We start from the raw sequence: 18,001 nt of genomic DNA on the forward strand, positions 1-18,001 counted from the left end.
CCTCACTATAGGTCTTGGTGACTGTTGTCATAGGGAAAGAGGTGAGGAGAAATCTTGCAATGGGGACAACTGCTAAGAGGGGCTTTCCCTTCACTTTAAAGAGACCGCCTCTTAGTTCCTGCTGTGTGTCTGGAACAGGAAGGAAACAAAAAACAAAAAACTGATAAGGGTCACATCCCTTCTCTATTCCATCAAAATAAAAAACAGTTTTGACCTTACATCCCCTTCACCTGCATTTGCCACAGGGACATGGGGTGCTTGAAGAACTGGCCAATCAGCATAGCCTCAATTGTAACTCTCCTTTTGGGTGCAGACTATGTAACTGACACTGCAATGATGGTCATGTGGCCGGCCTCCTGAACCTGCAACAAAGAACGTTTTTTTCTTCTAAAGTTTCCAGAACTTAACCACTTAAGCCCCGGAAGATTTTACCCCCTTCCTGACCAGGGGGTTTTTTGCGATTTTTTACTGCGTTACTTTAACGGACAATTGTGCGGTCGTGCGACACTGTACCTAAACGAATTTGATGTCCTTTTTTTTCTCACAAACAGAGCTTTCTTTTGGTGGTATTTGATCACCTGTGCGATTTTTTGATCATGCGCTATAAACAAAAAAAGAGCATAAATTTTGCAAAAATAACAATATTTTTCACATTTCCCCTGAAATTCCCCTAAAAAAATGTAAAAATCAAAATTTTTTAACATTTTCGGCCAATTTGTTTTATGCTACCTATGTTTGGTAAAAAAAAAAAATCGCAAAAAGCGTATTTTGATTGGTTTGCGCAAAAGTTATCGCGTTTACTAACAAAGGGAAAGATTTTTGTCATTTTTGGTGGTTTTTTTTAACGAGTAATGGCGGCGATCTGCGTTTTTTTTTGCGGTACTGCGACATTGCGGCGGACAGATCGGACCCTTGACTGACATTTTTGACACTTTTGGGGTTACCAGTGACATTACTGCAGTAATCAGTGCTATACATATGCACTGTTACTGTAAAAAATGACACTGGCAGGGAAGGGGTTAACTGTATTGGAGAGGGAGGGGTTAAGTGTGTCCTAGGGGCCTGCTTCTAACTGTGATGGGACATGGCTACTACTGTAAAAACAAAGATCAACGGTCCTACATAGTAGAACCGTCTGATCTCCATTTTTACACAGGGGAGAATGACAAGCGGCTTGTTTACATTAGCCGCCTGCCTTTCTCCCGCTCTACCGACGATCGCAGTGGGACCGGCGGACATCGGGTCTGCCGGTCACACGCACGGACTCCTTAGTGAACGAGCCGGGGCGGGCTCGCCCGCTATTGGCTCACAAGCCGGTCACAGGCTAGTGACGTATATATACGTCACTTTTCCTGGCCGGGGTTGACCGCCGCAGTATATGTACTTGCGGCGGTCGGCAAGCGGTTAAAAGTGGAACCCCAGCCAATACTTTTTTGTTAGTTTAGATCTTCTGTCAAGTGTTTATTGTTGTCACCATCCAGGGGAAATCTACGATTGGGATACACACTGTAAAACCTGACAACGTTTCTAACTCTGGTCTACTCTATCTAAAAAAGATTTGGCTGGAGTTGTAGTTTGAAACAAGGCTCATTGGAATTTGAGCACAGGTTTAATGTTAAATCTAAATGTTTTTCCCCTTAGCTCTGTAGGTTCCGGTACACTGTGTGTCTTTTGTGACTTGCTGCAGGCCAGGAATTTGTGCACTTGGCGGCCTCTCCATCCAAGCCATGATAAACTTTTTTTTCCCCCCATCAAGCACAAAGCTGAGATTTGTCTTTCCATTTCACTGATTCCAGCTTTCTTCTCCTAGTTTCTCATCACAGCCTTGTCATTGTTCCATTCCCGGGTTCTCAGGTTTCTCAGGTGGGGCTTGGCTGAGAAGGTGGCTGTGGAGGTGCTCGTTCCTGGGGTGTTGATGGACGTGCCCTTCATTTGTGCTGTCCCAGGACTATGCAGGGTCCGCACATTGCAGGGACGTGCACAGCCTGGAAGAGCAGCACAGTATGGAGGGGAGCGGAGACCCAGTGGTAAGAGATATACTTTGCTTGCCGGACAGAGTAATCACAACAATAACATCCACTTCTCAGAGAAAATGGCTGCCCAACTGTGGCTGGTCTAGATATTATTTTCATAAGGAGGATGTGAAATAGTGTTGTAAGTAACATTTATTACTTCTATTGTTTCCTGATGTTTGCACGGGCTATTAAGATAACCATCAAAGCCAAGGTAGACCAATTAAATCCTGCTTGTTTCCATAGAAGGTATACACTTGGGATTTTGTGCCTTATGCTAGGTTTTTTGCAGTTTTATCAAGGCAACAAACCGATCACTTTTATTTGGTAAGGTAGATATTTCAAGAGCCTGCTGAAGTTTAGAACACGATTTATAATGTTGGTTAAGTTAGTTGTTTTTAAGAACACAATTGATGGATAGTATTGGTTACATTGACCAAGCTTAAGGGAACATAAGTGGTAGTGCTGGTAAGTTGGCCAAGTTTAAAAAAGATGGAACAAGTGATGGAACAACTAAACTTACCACGTTTAGAAGAACACAAATGATGGTACAAAATAAACTGACCACGTTTAGAAGAACACAAGTGATGGACAGTATCAATTAAATTGACATGGCTTAGAAGAACACAAGTGATGGTGCTGGTTAAATTGATCAAGTTTGTTTTCTGGTAAAAAATTGACCAAGTTTAGAAGAACACAAGTGATGGACAGGGTTGGTTAAGTGTCACCATCCAACCTTCACAATGTCAAACTTACAAATCTGAAGTCACTCTTCAATACATTACCAAAGAAAACCACTTGAACTATTGTGCTCAAGCTCTTCAAATCACTTCAATTTAAATGTTCAACATATTTAATACTAATAGTAAACTGACTTTTACCACAAAAAAAAAAAATCATTACAAACTTAACTGATCTTACATAGTTACATAGTTAGTGAGGTTGAAAAAAGACATCCATCCATCCAGTTCAACTTATGATGTGTTTGCTGTTAACCGCACATTGTATACCCCTGTATGTTGTGGTCTTTAAGGTGCCCATCTAATAGTTTTTTGAAACTATCAATGCTCCCTGCTGATACGACTGCTTGTGGAAGAGAATTCCACATCCTTACCGCTCTTACAGTGAAGAACCCCTTTACGTACTTTAAGGTTAAACCGCCTTTCCTCTAGTTTTAGTGAGTGGCCACTTGTCTTATTGTATTCCCTTTCTCTGAATAGTTTGTTCCTTATGCTAGGGTCGCCAGTACAGTATTTGTACATTGATATCATATCCCCCCTCAATCGTCTCTTCTCCAGAGAGAAAAGGTTCAGTGCTTGTAGTCTTTCCTCATAGCTGATGCCCTCCATTCCCCTAATTATTTTTGTTGTCCTTCTCTGGACTCTCTCCAGTTCCAGCACATCCTTCCTGAGGACCGGTGCCCAGAACTGGACAGCATACTCCAGATGTGGCCGGACCAGAGTCTTGTAGAGAGGGAGAATAATCTCTTTATTTCTGGAGTGAATCCCCTTTTTTATGCATCCCAGTATTCTATTGGCTTTGCTTGCAGCGGCTTGGCATTGTATGCCACTGCCAAGCCTGTTGTCTACCAGTACCCCCAGGTCCTTTTCCATCCTAGACTCACCCAGAGGTTCCCCCCCTAGTGAGTAGCTTGCTTTCTGGTTTCTGGCACCCAAGTGCATTACTTTACATTTTTCAACATTAAACCTCATCTGCCATGTAGTTGCCCATCCCATTATTTTGTTCAGGTCCGCTTGTAAGGTTTCCACATCCTGTATAGAATCTAAATTTGAATCTGACTTTTTTTGGTTATATTTTAAAATCCTAAACCTCAAAGGGTCTTTCCCCCAGTGATTCAGTAAATATAGCATTAAGTCACATGGCTAATTAGAATTGGAGATCGGGTAGTCTCTGATATCGGTTTGCTAAGGTTCATTTATAAGTTTGTTTAATGCAGTACAAAGTCCATGGGGGAGAGCGAGTTCTTTGTAATGGCTGGTAAAGATAGACAATGGGGAAATACATTTGCTGCCAGCATTCCAGTAAAGTATAAGGAGATTCAAGCTGACTTAAAGGACCATTAATATATAAAAAAAAGTTTGTATTCTAGTAACTATCCAGCATGTAAATGCAGTGATAGCATTCAGTGAATTGATTTTTTTCACATCTTTATCAAATTGTGTATACACAACCACTTTTAGACCAGCCCATTTCTGACATTTTTTTGTTTAAAATCATGTAAAAATCATTATTTTTTGCTAGAAAATTATTTACCCCCAAACATTATATATATTTTCTAGCAGAGGCCCTAGAGAGTAAAATGGTGGGTTTTGCAATTTTTAATGTTACAAAGTATTTGTTTGTGGTTTTTCTATCACAATTTTTTTAGGGAAAAAAAAAACTTTAATAAATTTGAATGCACACAAACACAATATAACACCCAATTAAAAAAAGATGGTGTTACATTGAGTAAATATATACAGTGGGTACGGAAAGTATTCAGACCCCCTTAAATTTTTCATTCTTTGTTATATTGCAGCCATTTGCTAAAATCATTTAAGTTCATTCTTCTTCCTCATGAATGTACACATAGCACCCCATACTGACAGAAAAACACAGAATTGTTGACATTGTTGCAGATTTATTAAAAAAGAAAAACTGAAATATCACATGGTCCTAAGTATTCAGACCCTTTGCTGTGACACTCATATATTTAACTCAGGTGCTTTCCATTTCTTCTGATCATCATTGAGATGGTTCTACACCTTCATTTGAGTCCAGCTGTGTTCGATTATACTGATTGGACTTGATTAGGAAAGCCACACACCTGTCTATATAAGACCTTCCAGATCACAATGCATGTCAGAGCAAATGAGAATCATGAGGTCAAAGGAACTGCCTGAAGAGCTCAGAGACAGAATTGTGGCAAGGCACAGATCTGGCCAAGGTTACAAAAAGATTTCTGCTGCACTTAAGGTTCCTAAGAGCACAGTGGCCTCCATAATCCTCAAATGGAAGACGCTTGGGACGACCAGAACCCTTCCTAGAACTGGCCGTCCGGCCAAACTGAGCTATCGGGGGAGAAGAGCCTTGGTGAGAGAGGTAAAGAAGAACCCAAAGATCACTGTGGCTGAGCTCCAGAGATGCAGTCAGGAGATGGGAGAAAGTTGTAGAAAGTCAACCATCACTGCAGCCCTCCACCAGTCGGGGCTTTATGGCAGAGTGGCCCGACGGAAGCCTCTCCTCAGTGTAAGACACATGAAAGCCCACATGGAGTTTGCTAAAAAACACCTGAAGGACTCCAAGATGGTGAGAAATAAGATTCTCTGGTCTGATGAGACCAAAATAGAACTTTTTGGCCTTAATTCTAAGCGGTATGTGTGGAGAATCATCACCTGTCCAATACAGTCCCAACAGTGAAGCATGGTGGTGGCAGCATCATGCTGTGGGAGTGTTTTTCAGCTGCAGGGACAGGACGACTGGTTGCAATCGAGGGAAAGATGAATGCGGCCAAGTACAGGGATATCCTGGACAAAAACCTTCTCCAGAGTGCTCTGGACCTCAGACTGGGCCGAAGGTTTACCTTCCAACAAGACAATGACCCTAAGCACACAGCTAAAATAACGAAGGAGTGGCTTCACAAAAACTCCGTGACTGTTCTTGAATGGCCCAGCCAGAGCCCTGACTTAAACCCAATTGAGCATCTCTGGAGAGACCTAAAAATGGCTGTCCACCAACGTTTACCATCCAACCTGACAGAACTGGAGAGGATCTGCAAGGAGGAATGGCAGAGGATCCCCAAATCCAGGTGTGAAAGACTTGTTGCATCTTTCCCAAAAAGACTCCTGGCTGTATTAGATCAAAAGGGGGCTTCTACTAAATACTGAGCAAAGGGTCTGAATACTTAGGCCCATGTGATATTTCAGTTTTTCTTTTTTAATAAATCTGCAACAATGTCAACAATTCTGTGTTTTTCTGTCAGTATGGGGTGCTATGTGTACATTCATGAGGAAGAAGAATGAACTTAAATGATTTTAACAAATGGCTGCAATATAACAAAGAGTGAAAAATTTAAGGGGGTCTGAATACTTTCCGTACCCACTGTACCTAACATGTCACGCTCATAGAATGGCGCCAAGCTGCAGTATTTAAAAATCTCCATAGAAGATGCTTTAAAAATCTTTACAGGTTACCAGTTTAGCATTATACAGGCGGTCTAGTTCTAGAATTATTGCTCTCGCTTTGATTTTCATGGCAATACCTCACATGTGTGGTGCAATTTCCATTTACGCATGCATGTGGGACCAATGCGTGCGTTCACTTTTGCACGTGAGAACAGGGGGATGGGGTGCTTTTAAGGGTTTTTATTCTATTATTTATTTTATTTTTCTTACTTTTAGACTTTCTTAAAAAAAATTTGATCATTTTTTTTTTTTTTTTTGCTGTCACAAGGAATGTGAACATCCCTTGTGTCAGCAATAGGCAGTTGCAGGTACTCTTTTTGGAGAGATCTGGGGTTTATTAGAACCCCAGATGTCTCCTCTATACTTAAAAGCATCTGATCACCCCAAGATCAGTGTGATCAGATGCATTCACAATTTAAAAATGGCGCTGTTTACGCCTGGAAGTGACAAAATACTCATCGCTTTTGGTTTCCTATACCATAGTGATGATCAGGGACCTTCCAGTCCTCGAACAGCTCTATGGTAAGCTGGCAGAACCACCAGCTTCAACAATCCAGGCTCGCCGGTGGGGCAGGAGGGCCCGGAGAGGCACGGGCAGGAGGGATCTCCTCTAGGATGGCTTTAAAAAAAAAAGCAGATCACCTCCTATAAAAAAAAAACAACACTAAGATGATGCCTGGAGCTGCAGGCATTGTCCTGGTATACCACATGAAACTTCCGAGGTATATGTACGTTAGGCAGCCTTTAAGTCAGGGGTGAGGAACCTTTTTTCTGCCAAGGGCCATTTGGGTATTTATAAAATAATTTGGGGGCCGTATAAAATTATCAACTTAAAAATGTGCCTGTTATATTTGGTCAAACATTTAATTAACTCACCCCTAATGTGATGGCTGCAACTGCTTCTCTTTGGTGAGGTGTGTGATTTTACCTGGAATTGATGATGATGCTACTCGCAACTGGTTTTCCAGGTTTGTGTCAGTCAGTCTGAAGCGCACTCGACTATTTGTGGTGGTAAGTTTTGAAAGAACTGCTGGTGGGTACTGCTGGAGGGTGCAGCTGGCTGGTACTGCTGGTGGGTACAGCTGGCTCAGGCTGGTACGGCTGGCTTGTACTGTGCTGTGGGTACTGCAGGCTGGTACTGCTGTGGGTACTGCTGGCTCAGGCTGGTACTGCTGTGGGTACTGCTGACACAGGCTGGAACTGTGCTGTATGTACTGCTGGCTGGTACTGCTGGCTCTGGCTGGTACTGCTGGTTGTGGCTGGTACTGCTGGCTCTGGCTGGTACTGCTGGTTCTGGCTGGTACTGCTGTGTGTGCTGCTGGCGGGAAATGATGGCTAGCAGTGGCGCCGCCCTGGAGGAAGAGGTGATGTTTCCTGTATTGGTCACAGGCAGAGTTCATTTGATATCACTCCGCTGTGACTCACTCAGACTGTCAGAACAGAGCCGGAATTATACAGGAAGCATCGGCTTCTTTCTGACAGATCAGCTGAGAGTCTCAGCTGCACAGGGGGCCGGACCAAATGACTTTGAGGGCCGCATACGGCCCCCAGGCCTTAGGTTCCCCACCCCTGCTTTAAGTGCTTAATATTTTTTTCAGCACAACAGGTGCTTACAACAGTCACCTCTTCCCATGGTTTCAGGTGTCTCCAGCCAAAATCCTTTTTTTTGGACAAAGCTCCATGCTATTCTCGGCTATTTAGGGGTCCAGTTGAGAGATTCTCCTCACTTCTATCTTGTTGACAACATTAAAATAAAGAAAGAAATGAGAGGAAACAGGTACACACAGTGTTTAGTAATAAGAATACTTTGTTTTAGTAGAATAGTGGAAGGCAAAATCCCTGTTAACTTGGTATTGCTGTCTGTGTCGCAACTGCAGATATTTGCTCACTTCCTGTGTTGGGGACAATGCTGACACCATGGCAGGAAGTGAGGGGCCCTAACCCATCCCCCCCGCCCCCCAAAAAAAAAAAGACAGTTACACTTAAAAGGAGGACCACTTATGGCTGAAAGATTACAGCTTTCTCATAAGAATGAATGGGGCTGTGGCAAGCATGCCCAGTACAAAGCAACCATTATGGCTGTGATGGGGCTATGCAGCTTCAAGCAGACCTGCACAGTGAACATCGCTGGATTGTGGCTAAAGGTGAGTATAAGACCAGATATGCAGCACTCTGTGGGATGGAGGAAAGGGGAAAAAGTGCAATTTTTATTTAAATCTTCTTTAAAAAAAATTAAGGGACACAGGAATTTAGATACAGTTGGGTAATTCTGCTGCCTACAGAAGGTTTTGACACTGGCAAACAAAAAGAGTCTAAGTCATCCTCCACTCAGGGCCGGTGCTTCCACTAGGAAAACTAGGCAGCCGCCTAGGGCGCATTGCAACCTAGGGGCGCAGCCATTAGTCGGCACTCTCTGTCCATCATGAATGATCCTTGTGAGCTGAGGGGAGGGGGCGGCAGTGGGGGAGGAAGCATGGACAGAGGAAGATGCCAGGTGTCTGGGGCAGTGGCTGAACTACCAGGCCCTGGCTTTCCACCACTGTTGGGGGGGGGGGGGGCCGGCCCAGGAGGCAGGAAGGGAGCCCACAGGAGTGCTGCCTGCATGATGATCCTCTTTGGCTGGAGCTGAGGGGTGTAAACCCTGGGCAGGAAGTGACTCTCTGCACTGAGCTGGCGGGCAGCCGTTCATTTCCCTGGGTCGGTATTAAGCAGGGAGCGGAGAAAGGCTGAACCTGACCCCAAGCTTGGCACTGGAGGGTGGCACCTTTATTGGAGCAGAAACAACAAGGCACTGGATTGGTCTGAGGAGGTTGGGGATTAGGGACGTGCGGAGCTCTCTGACTGCTGCTTCTCCCTTCACCAGGAGCCGGTTGGAGCTGTGGTGAGCACTGTGGTCCAGGAGAGGAGCGTCCTAGGAGAAGGAATCAGCAGGATCATGGTGAGGGAGGGCAGAGTGTGGGCCACTCTCTTCATACTACCCAGTGAGTGTCCCCAGAACAGGGGATCAGGGTCCCTGGGTGTTACATGGAGGTTCCCTGGTGTGAAAGGGAATCAGGGTCACCAGGTGTGCCATGGGGGATAGGGGTCACCGGGTGTAACAGGGTTTTGGGGTCACCAGGTGTGCCATGAGGAATTGGGGTCCCTGGGTGTGCCATGGGGGATTGAGGTCCCCAGGTGTGACATGGAAAAACATCATGTTCTCGGGGTATGACATGGAGTAACATCAGGTGCCCCTGGTGTGACATGGAGGATCATCAGAGTCTCTTGGTGTGGCATAGAGTGACAATAGGGTCCCCAGGTCTGACACGGAGGAATATGGGGGTCACTGGGTATGACAGCATAACATAGAGGAGCCATCAGATCAGGGTCACTGGGTATGACATAGAGGAGTTTTTAACCCTTTCCCTTTTGGGGGCAAGTAGCTTTTCTTGCCTAGGGCGTAAAATAGTCTAGCACCGGCCCTGCCTCCACTTTAACGTCTCTTTCATCCAGAATGTTTCAATTTTGTGATAGGGCAGTAGGGAAATGAAAAAAAAAAACACAGAAGGGAGGGAACTGTGTCTGTCCCTCAATGGACTATAGGAAATGGATTTTAATGTAAGTACATCTTTCTTGTCCATTGAGGGACACAGGAATTCAGATACAATTTAGATGTTTAAAAGTACTGTAATACAACTGAGGGGTAGGCAGCACACAAAAAAACACTAATAAGCTTCAGTAGAAGAACTGGGGACTGCCTGTAGCCCAGGAGCCACCTGAAAGACCAATGTTCGAATCTAAAAGGATGAGGGGGAACTTCTACCAAATAGGGTAACCTGCCAACATATATAACAAAAACTATCAGCACAGAAAAATATCAATAGTGAATGGTGCAATAAACAAATGATATAAAGACCGGCTGCACACACTAAAAGTGTCTAAACCACACAATGTAAACTAAATAAACCAAAAAGTAGTGTTGCGCCAGTCATGTGCACACATAGTGTAATAAAACTCAAAATCAGTGTCCATACATGTTCCAATGTCCATACAATCAATCAAATAAACGGTGAATCCACGTGTCCAAAAGAATCTTGTGCAAAACTTAATTAGTGCTTTCGTGATTAGTGCAATCCCACCACCAGGTGAATTGGTCTCTCACCTCCACTATAGACCCACTGCTGGGTCAATCACAGGCTCAGCGTTGTATATACACAGGGACCTTCAGATAGTAAAGGCTATGGATAGCCTATCACCTCCAGAGGGATTCTCACCGCTGGACATAAAAGGGGAACAAAGGAAGAGATCTAGAGCTCTCTGTATGGTTGCAGTAAACTGCTTTATTGAGTAAAAGGAATGGTACTCACAAAGGTGGCGCTTCCAAAGCGCATAGCAATCAGCATAAACGGTATCTAGGAAGAGACAGCTTCCAGCACGCAGGCTCTGTCCCCTATACGCGTGATGTTGAAGCCTAACCACAGGCGTTGACTTCCTCAGTAGGGGTCCCCTACTGAGGAAGTCAACGCCTGTGGTTGGGCTTCGACGTCACGCGTATAGGGGACAGAGCCTGTTTACCCAATTAACCTGCCAACATGACCACATAGGATTAACCTGTTTCTCCAGACCAGGATATAGAAGGCTACTGCCAGGGGAGAATGACTCCACATGAAGGTGATTCTGAACTGGAGTTCATGTGAAAATGATCAACTAGAATCCACCATAAACAGGTGGAACAATATTACCCTCTTAAACAGAGAAAAGAAAGACCCGCAACCTGGTGTAGTCAACAGAAAAAAAAACTGGGGTTAACTCTCAGAGGGAACAGATACTAAGGTAACCCTACATAAGAAGGCCTGAGGTCTGACATTGCTAATCATTAGGAACAAGGGGATAAAATTTGTGATTATAGGAGATTGTCAGGACAGAAGACCAATCATGCAAAGCTAGGTACACCAGGGAATGCATGGTATTAGTACAACCCAATAACCCACAAAAGCATGAAGTGATCAATGAAACTGCCAAAGAATTCAAGGATTTGATCCTACAATTTCAAAATGCCAGAAGAAAGAACTGCCAAAGAGTATTTAGAAATGAGCGTTAGACCTTGGCCCCAAACGATAATGAGGATGAAATAGAAAAATCCTCTCTGACATCCCAGGATGACACTGGGGCCTGCTGAAGAATGCTGTGAAGCCTGCCCAGCCCCAGCTACAGAAATAGGTCTACGGAGATCCAGATCCCCCATGCCAAGCAAAAGGCCAATAGCTGAGGACAGGGCCAGATTAACGTAGGGGCTATTGGAGCTGCAGCTCCAGGCCCCTACCTTTATATAGGCCCCGGGTTTGCCATATTCACTGTTACCGCTCTTCTGTCACTTGTAAACACAGAAGTCTGGCTTCTATGCTCGCTTCCCCAGGCAGCTCCCTCAGAACCTCCCCACACAGCACGAAGGCCGGACAAGGAGGGACAGTTGCCGATGCATGGATGTGTTTATGGGCTTCAGAGACAGCATCCCATGTTGAATTAGGCATGCATGGCTGCACCCTTCCTCCTCTGGGTGCATGCCAAGGCACGGCCCTTAAGGCCCTTCAAAATCCTCAGCACCAAGCCCATGATGCTCTTAATCCGGCCCTGGCTGAGGAGCAAGAGACTGGAATCTTATCCGAAACACATAGAGCATTTACCTGAGGGGCAGGGCAAGGGAAAGAAATCTGGAGAGTCTTCCCCAGGGGGCTGCTGGTCAGCCATCAGCCTAAGAAGAAGGGCTAATTCCCAGAGTATGTCCAAAGTCCTCTGAAAATACCCTGTAGTAGGAGAGAGTATTTTCAGTAGGAAAGTAAAGTGTTCTGCTCCAGGGCCCTCCAGTGATGATCTCTGTCTAAGGCAATGTCCTTAGGTAAGACAATTCGAGTGAGGCTAATACTCTCAGCTTCGTCCATCACAGGGCCAGGCAACATTTTCTGTCATGGTGGGACTCCCGCTCTGTCCTAGAGGCAAAGGTACTGCAACACCTAGATGGTGTCCAAAGAAGTCAGAAGCAGGACACTTAGTATGGGTGGGATCCCCCCACCTAGAGGGATCTATTTGTTCAGAGAAATCAGACAATAGTCTTTGGGGTAGAGGTACTAAAATGAGTAGAATGCCCCAGTTATGGAGAGAAGAAATGACCCCAGTTGCCTGAAAAGGCTCAAGGGTTATAGCAGTGAAAATTTGATCTGCTGAGACAGGTCCGTAGACTTACTCAGAAGATCAACCCATGACAACCAAGAGGGGGGCTGGAAGGAGACAGAAAAAAAAAACAAAGGGGGAGGCCATCCTGAAGAGGCCCTCTATGGAGGAGAAGGGAGGAACTTCCTGCTAAAGGTACACATGTGTCTCACTTTTTATGGAGGGCTTAAGCTGAACTGCTTTACCCACTAGTGGCAGGCGGCAAAACCGGATCTGGCCAAGTCACTGTAGATGAGCAGTGGAAAAATAAAACTGGAGACTGTGGGTCCAGTGCTTGTAAGTAGGAGCAGCAGTAGGAGGGTGCTTCCTCTACATGGAAACGGGAGTAACTAAACCTAGTGGATGAGATCAGGGCTTATGCCTCGTACACACGCATCGATTATTGGCCGGAAATTTTCGGGCAACGTCCGATCGGACGATTTTCGGCTTGTTAGTATGATGCTTTCGACAACTGACTCCGACTTTTCGGGCCAAAAAAAATCTGGTGTGCAGGCTATAAAATTTTTGTTGGACGTCAACACAAGAGCCGATTTTCGTGCAGTCAGTACAGATTTCGGCAGACAAAAATCTGATGAGCAAGACTGGGCATGCTCAGAGAAGAAAAAACACACGGAAAGTAAACCAGCACATGACATCACTTCTGAAGTAGATTTTTGTTGGCCGAGAAAATTCGTGTGCAGTCTAGGCACATTCCAACCAATAAAGCACAACTCTGGACAAAAGTCGGACATTCGGTCGGCCGATAATCGTTGCGTGTGTACGAGGCTTTAGTCCTTCAGGATTAACCTTCATTGCAGTAAATCTGCCAGTGGCAGAAATTTTGAAAGGTGCCCAGCAATGTGAATCGTAATGTAGGTCCCGGGGTTGTAGAACAGCCATACTCATGAAGTGAGTTTTCATAGAGAGGGTCACACTCTTGGGCAATGCATGACTCTGGAACTGAAAAGTCCTCTGTGGCTAAATTTTACCAGTACACTAAGTTTTGGAAAGTGCATAATGCAGATCTTAGTGCCCAAATGTCACAGTTATTAGACTAGCCTTGTGCATCCAGTTCAGCAGGGTCAGGGTACTCTATTCTAATGTTTTAGAATTAGAGAGATAAGGCTAGCAAAAAAGGATAGCTAAAGAAAAGCTATCCATCCTCTTAAGCAACAATTTTTTTTTGTCGGGGAATAGGGGCAGATATTCCCCCTTTCAAATAACCCCTTGTCTCCACCTCCTACCCACCTTTGAGCACCGTCCCTTGGTCCCACCCCCTACCCACCTCCCAGTACCACCACTTTGAAGGAATACAGAACCAAGTACTTTGTATGAAATTTGACACTGATATTAGGAAAAGCAAAAAAAAATAATAGATCCCCTGCAGACAATAATAGACCCCCCACATCAACAATAGAGCCCCCCCAGCAACAAAAGATCCACCAGCAACAACAGACCCCCCAGCAATAATATAGCCGCCACAAACAACTACCCCCACTCCAGCAACAACAGACCCCCACTAGCAACTATAGATCTTCCAGCAGCCAGCATCAATAGACCCTCCAGCAGCCAGCAACAATAGATCCCTCCTTCAACAGTAGATCCCTCACAGCAACAATTGAACCCCCCCTCCAGCAACAGTAAATCCTCCACCAGCAACATTTTAACCTCCGCAGCAACACTAGACCCCCACAACAATAGATCCCCCAAGCGACCATAGATCCCTGAGCAGCCAGCATCAATAGACCCTACAGCACATTCTAGTACCCCTTGCCACTGCAAACATTCAGTGCTGAAGGTGCCGGAACTGCGTTCCCTCACGTTCCTGATATAAAAAAAACCCTGCTCTAATATACTAATGAAACACTGAGGCATGCTGGGTAAAGAAGGAGTCATACTGGGGGGTGGCATACAATTTCTCTGTATGCCAGTACCGAATCTTCATTAAGGCAGCAGTATAACCAGACTGTCTCTGAATTCCTGTGTTCCTTAAAGTGGTTCTAAACCCTTCCATACACGCAGTGAAGTGACTGGCGGTGATATACAAAGATAAAACAAATCCTCATACGTACGTTGTACCTGTTTTTCTGCAGTCTCCTCTTTTCTACATTTGTTCAAACTGCCACATTTATAAAGCTTGTCTAAGTTGTCAAAAAAGGGGACGGAGAGCTAAAATTACACTCTGCGGAGCTCAGTGAGGAGAGGTCTGAGAGATGATTGGAGGGAAGGGAAGGGACACCCCCCCCCCCTCCACACAGCGCATAAGAACAGAGCTGAGGCTGTCAATCAGCTGGAGGTCCCTCCCCTGTCACCATTTTTCTCTTGGTGTCAGGAAAACGAGGTGATTCATGCTGATAAAAGAAGAACAAAGCAGCGGACAGAAATCATAATTAGTGCTCTAAATTGAGACAAGTACACACTATAGAAGGATATGCTTTGTTCATATTTCATGTATAAGGTTTACAACCACTTTAAAGAACAAAAAACAACAAAAAAAGCCTTTTTGTTAGGAAATATTTATCATCCTGTAACTATATTTCAAACAGCTGTATTAATGAGTATGTTCTGATTATGATTTGTTTCCCTCCCCTCCCCCAGCCCCCTACAGAGAGTGGACCGCAAGAGAGATCAAAGGCTCCTACAAGGATATTTTGGGGTTTCCTGGCGGTGGCTTTGCTCTTCTCCATAGTTGGAATAAGTGTGGTTGGAGTGTTGGGCTGGAAAGATAATAAAACAAAGGTAAGTAGGAAAATTTACAGCTTGATAATAGTTCATTTCCAAAGGAAGAAAAGTGACCCAAATCTAATGCATAGTTGCTTTGAAAATGCTGAACAGGCATTCCATAAATCCCATCGCTTGTATTCGCTTTTAGGTACAGTTCAATGTCCACTGTTATTATTTGCACACAGACCAACCAGCAGAATTTATAAAGCAGGCAATGCAATCAGGGCTGGGACAAGGGGTGGGCGGAAGGGACGACTACCCTGGGCACTGTGATATTATGTGAGGTGGGGGGGTGAAACCACAAGGAGATTGGGGGGAGGCAATTTGTGTTGAGAAAGAAAATTTGGGGAGCGGCAGGGGATAAGAATTGTTCTTGGGGAGGTGTGCTAGGTGTGGGGATTTGAGGGGATTTGTGTTGGGAAGGGGGGTGGGGGGAAGAGGATTGGTGCTAGGAGGGGGGCTTTGTGCTATAAAAGTAATATGATAGAGAGGAATATTTTTTTGGAGGGTGGGGGGATATTTGTGCGAGGAGGGGACGTTTTTGGGGTGGATTTATGCTAGGATGGGGGATTTGGGGGGGGGGGGGATTGTGCTGGAGTGGGAGGGGAGTTGGATTTCTGCTTGGAGGGGAAATTTGAGTGGTAGGATTTGTGCTAAAGGGAAAAACATGTTTTTTTTTGGGGGGGGGGGATTTGTGCTGGGGGGGGGTTATGGGGAGAAAGATACTTTCTGGGCGCTGAGGGGGTGAGCCTGTAAATTGGTGCTTACATTTTTTTTTGGGGAGGAGGGGGTTTTGCTGACACATAATGCTCATATTTTTTGGGGGGGGGGCGCAATTTGGCATGTTCGCCCTGGACTCTGAATGACCTTGTCCCAGCACTAAATGCAATAGCCAGATATAGAGGCTGAAGATTATTTTCTAATAGGGATTTAACAAATAACTTTTCTGTTCCTTTCTGCCATGCAGCTCTGTAGGCCGTTCTGCATGATGTAGCCTATTAATTTAATCCAATTTAGGCCCCTTTCACACTTGTGCGACCTAAAAGTCCCGTGATTTTACCACAACTTTGTTGCTGCGATTTTGCTGCGATTTTGACTGGACTTGAAGCAATGCCTATGTCTTTGGACCTCAAAACGCATTAAAATCATCCCAAAGTAGTGCAGGGACTACTTTGAAGTCGTTGCGACTTGAAGTCACACAGATATGAACGGTACTTATTGGAAATCATATGACTTGTCATGTGACTTTGCAGTCCCAAATCGCAGGACAAGTCGCACGCGTGTGAAAGGGGCCTAAAGGATTTAAAGGGAACTTCTCTGGAGTTGTGCTTCCTATCATGACTTCCATCCAGCTCTACACGCCACTAGTTTATTTCTCACAAGTAGTTATCTCCAGCATATAGAAGTAGCAGAACAGATGTTTCTACCTTCATCAAAATGCAAATTATATATTAAATTTAAAGGATATTTAAATGTATCGTTGCTGTTCCAGTCAATATTGGTATAGGTGTATTGATTGTCTTATTTTCATTGTGTAAATTTTCAATAAAAAATATTGAAACAAAAAAAAAAATAAATAAATAAAAGGAGGAGGGGGGGGGTGGCTTTTGGGAGGAGATCAAAATGCCTTGATGGGCGGGGGTCAGTTTGGAGGGGGTGGGTGTTCCTATGCAGAGGGTATCTACATAATACCAATATGTGATGCTGAGCCTTTATAATGGAAAGAACAAAAAATACAATGAATGAACGGGACGGGCCGGGGAGTAAGTAGCTACATGATGATGGGCATCCTCCAGCCAGGAAATGAGGCGGGCTTTATCTGACATGCCTAAAGTGATATTAAAACTTTGTTTTAAAAACAAAATAACAAACATGTCATACTTCAGGCACAACCTAAGAAAATTCCCAGTTCAACCAGCCTGCAACCAACCTAAATATCACCAGCTCAGGGTTCCCTGGGTCTAAAGGCTCGCAGGACCATCTTACCGAATGTATACTTGCCAACTGTCCCGTTTTTGCAGGGACAGTCCCGGCAAATAGGAGTCTGTCCCGGGTAATTTACATTGTCCCTGCAAGTGCCCGTCAATCGGGCTGCCCGTAAATGCCCGTTACGGCAAAAAAAATGGTTGCGGGCTGACATCGTAACTGCGCATGCGCCGTTCTGACGCCTGCCGGGCTCGGGAAAGCTCGTACAAGCTCAGGCCAGGCGAGCGCATGCGCAGGCACGTAATGGCGCCGCTTGGCGCAATTAAAACCTAATTATACCAGATAGTATAATTAGGTTTTATCGTTCTTATTTACACCTTGCACTTTATTTATATTTACATATTACATTTTTTCTATGGTCACACCTGAGCACATTTCACACTTTAGAATTGCAGGGAATTGTGATGAGAAATTTAAACTTTAGGCAGAAGTAGTGCAGCTGAATTATTCCTACTCTGCTACTTTGGCCTTAGGTTTAAAATTCCCTTTTCAATTTCCTGTAATTCTCTCCTTATTGAGTAGACCCTATAATCTGATGATAAGTAGGCAGAGATTAATTATGTGGAGTGGGCGGAGCTTCAGGGAAGTGGGTGTGGTAAGTAATTGATAGCTGTGCTGCAAAGTGTCCCTGGAAATGTTTTTCAAATGTTGGCAACTATGCTAATAGGCACGCTGGGCAGTTGCCCGGGGGCTCCATTCGCCGGGGGGGCCCACCTGCCCAGCCCCAGCCAAGCATTAGTCCTGATTCCCGTGTGCATCCCGCCGCCGAACTTAGCAGGTGGCAAGCGCCTGTTGGCTCTGCACTGCTGTCAGGCCACAACTGCAGGAATGCCTGTCTGCCTCCACGGGACCAGGCACACACAAGACAGTGAAGTCTGACTCCCATCTGTTTGTGTGTGTTCACCGGAC

The 18,001-nt window shown here is 44.9% G+C and overlaps 1 protein-coding gene across 2 annotated transcripts in view; it reads left to right on the forward strand.

Moving 5' to 3' along the window:
* The first annotated feature begins 1,767 nt into the window (after positions 1 to 1,767).
* Positions 1,768 to 18,001, forward strand: part of BRICD5 (BRICHOS domain containing 5) — a 44,870-nt gene continuing 28,636 nt past the window's right edge. Inside the window, exons 1-2 of one of the 2 annotated variants that reach the window (XM_082261277.1) lie at positions 1,768 to 2,027; positions 14,981 to 15,121. In XM_082261277.1, coding sequence (XP_082117403.1) covers positions 2,004 to 2,027; positions 14,981 to 15,121 — 165 coding nt within the window. In that variant the 5' untranslated portion in view covers positions 1,768 to 2,003. The remainder of the gene's footprint in view (positions 2,028 to 14,980; positions 15,122 to 18,001) is intronic. The other variant, XM_082261276.1, reaches the window with a different exon arrangement.

The sequence above is a fragment of the Pelophylax lessonae genome (assembly GCF_965119305.1).
Source record: "Pelophylax lessonae genome assembly, chromosome: 6".
NCBI lineage: Eukaryota > Metazoa > Chordata > Amphibia > Anura > Ranidae > Pelophylax > Pelophylax lessonae.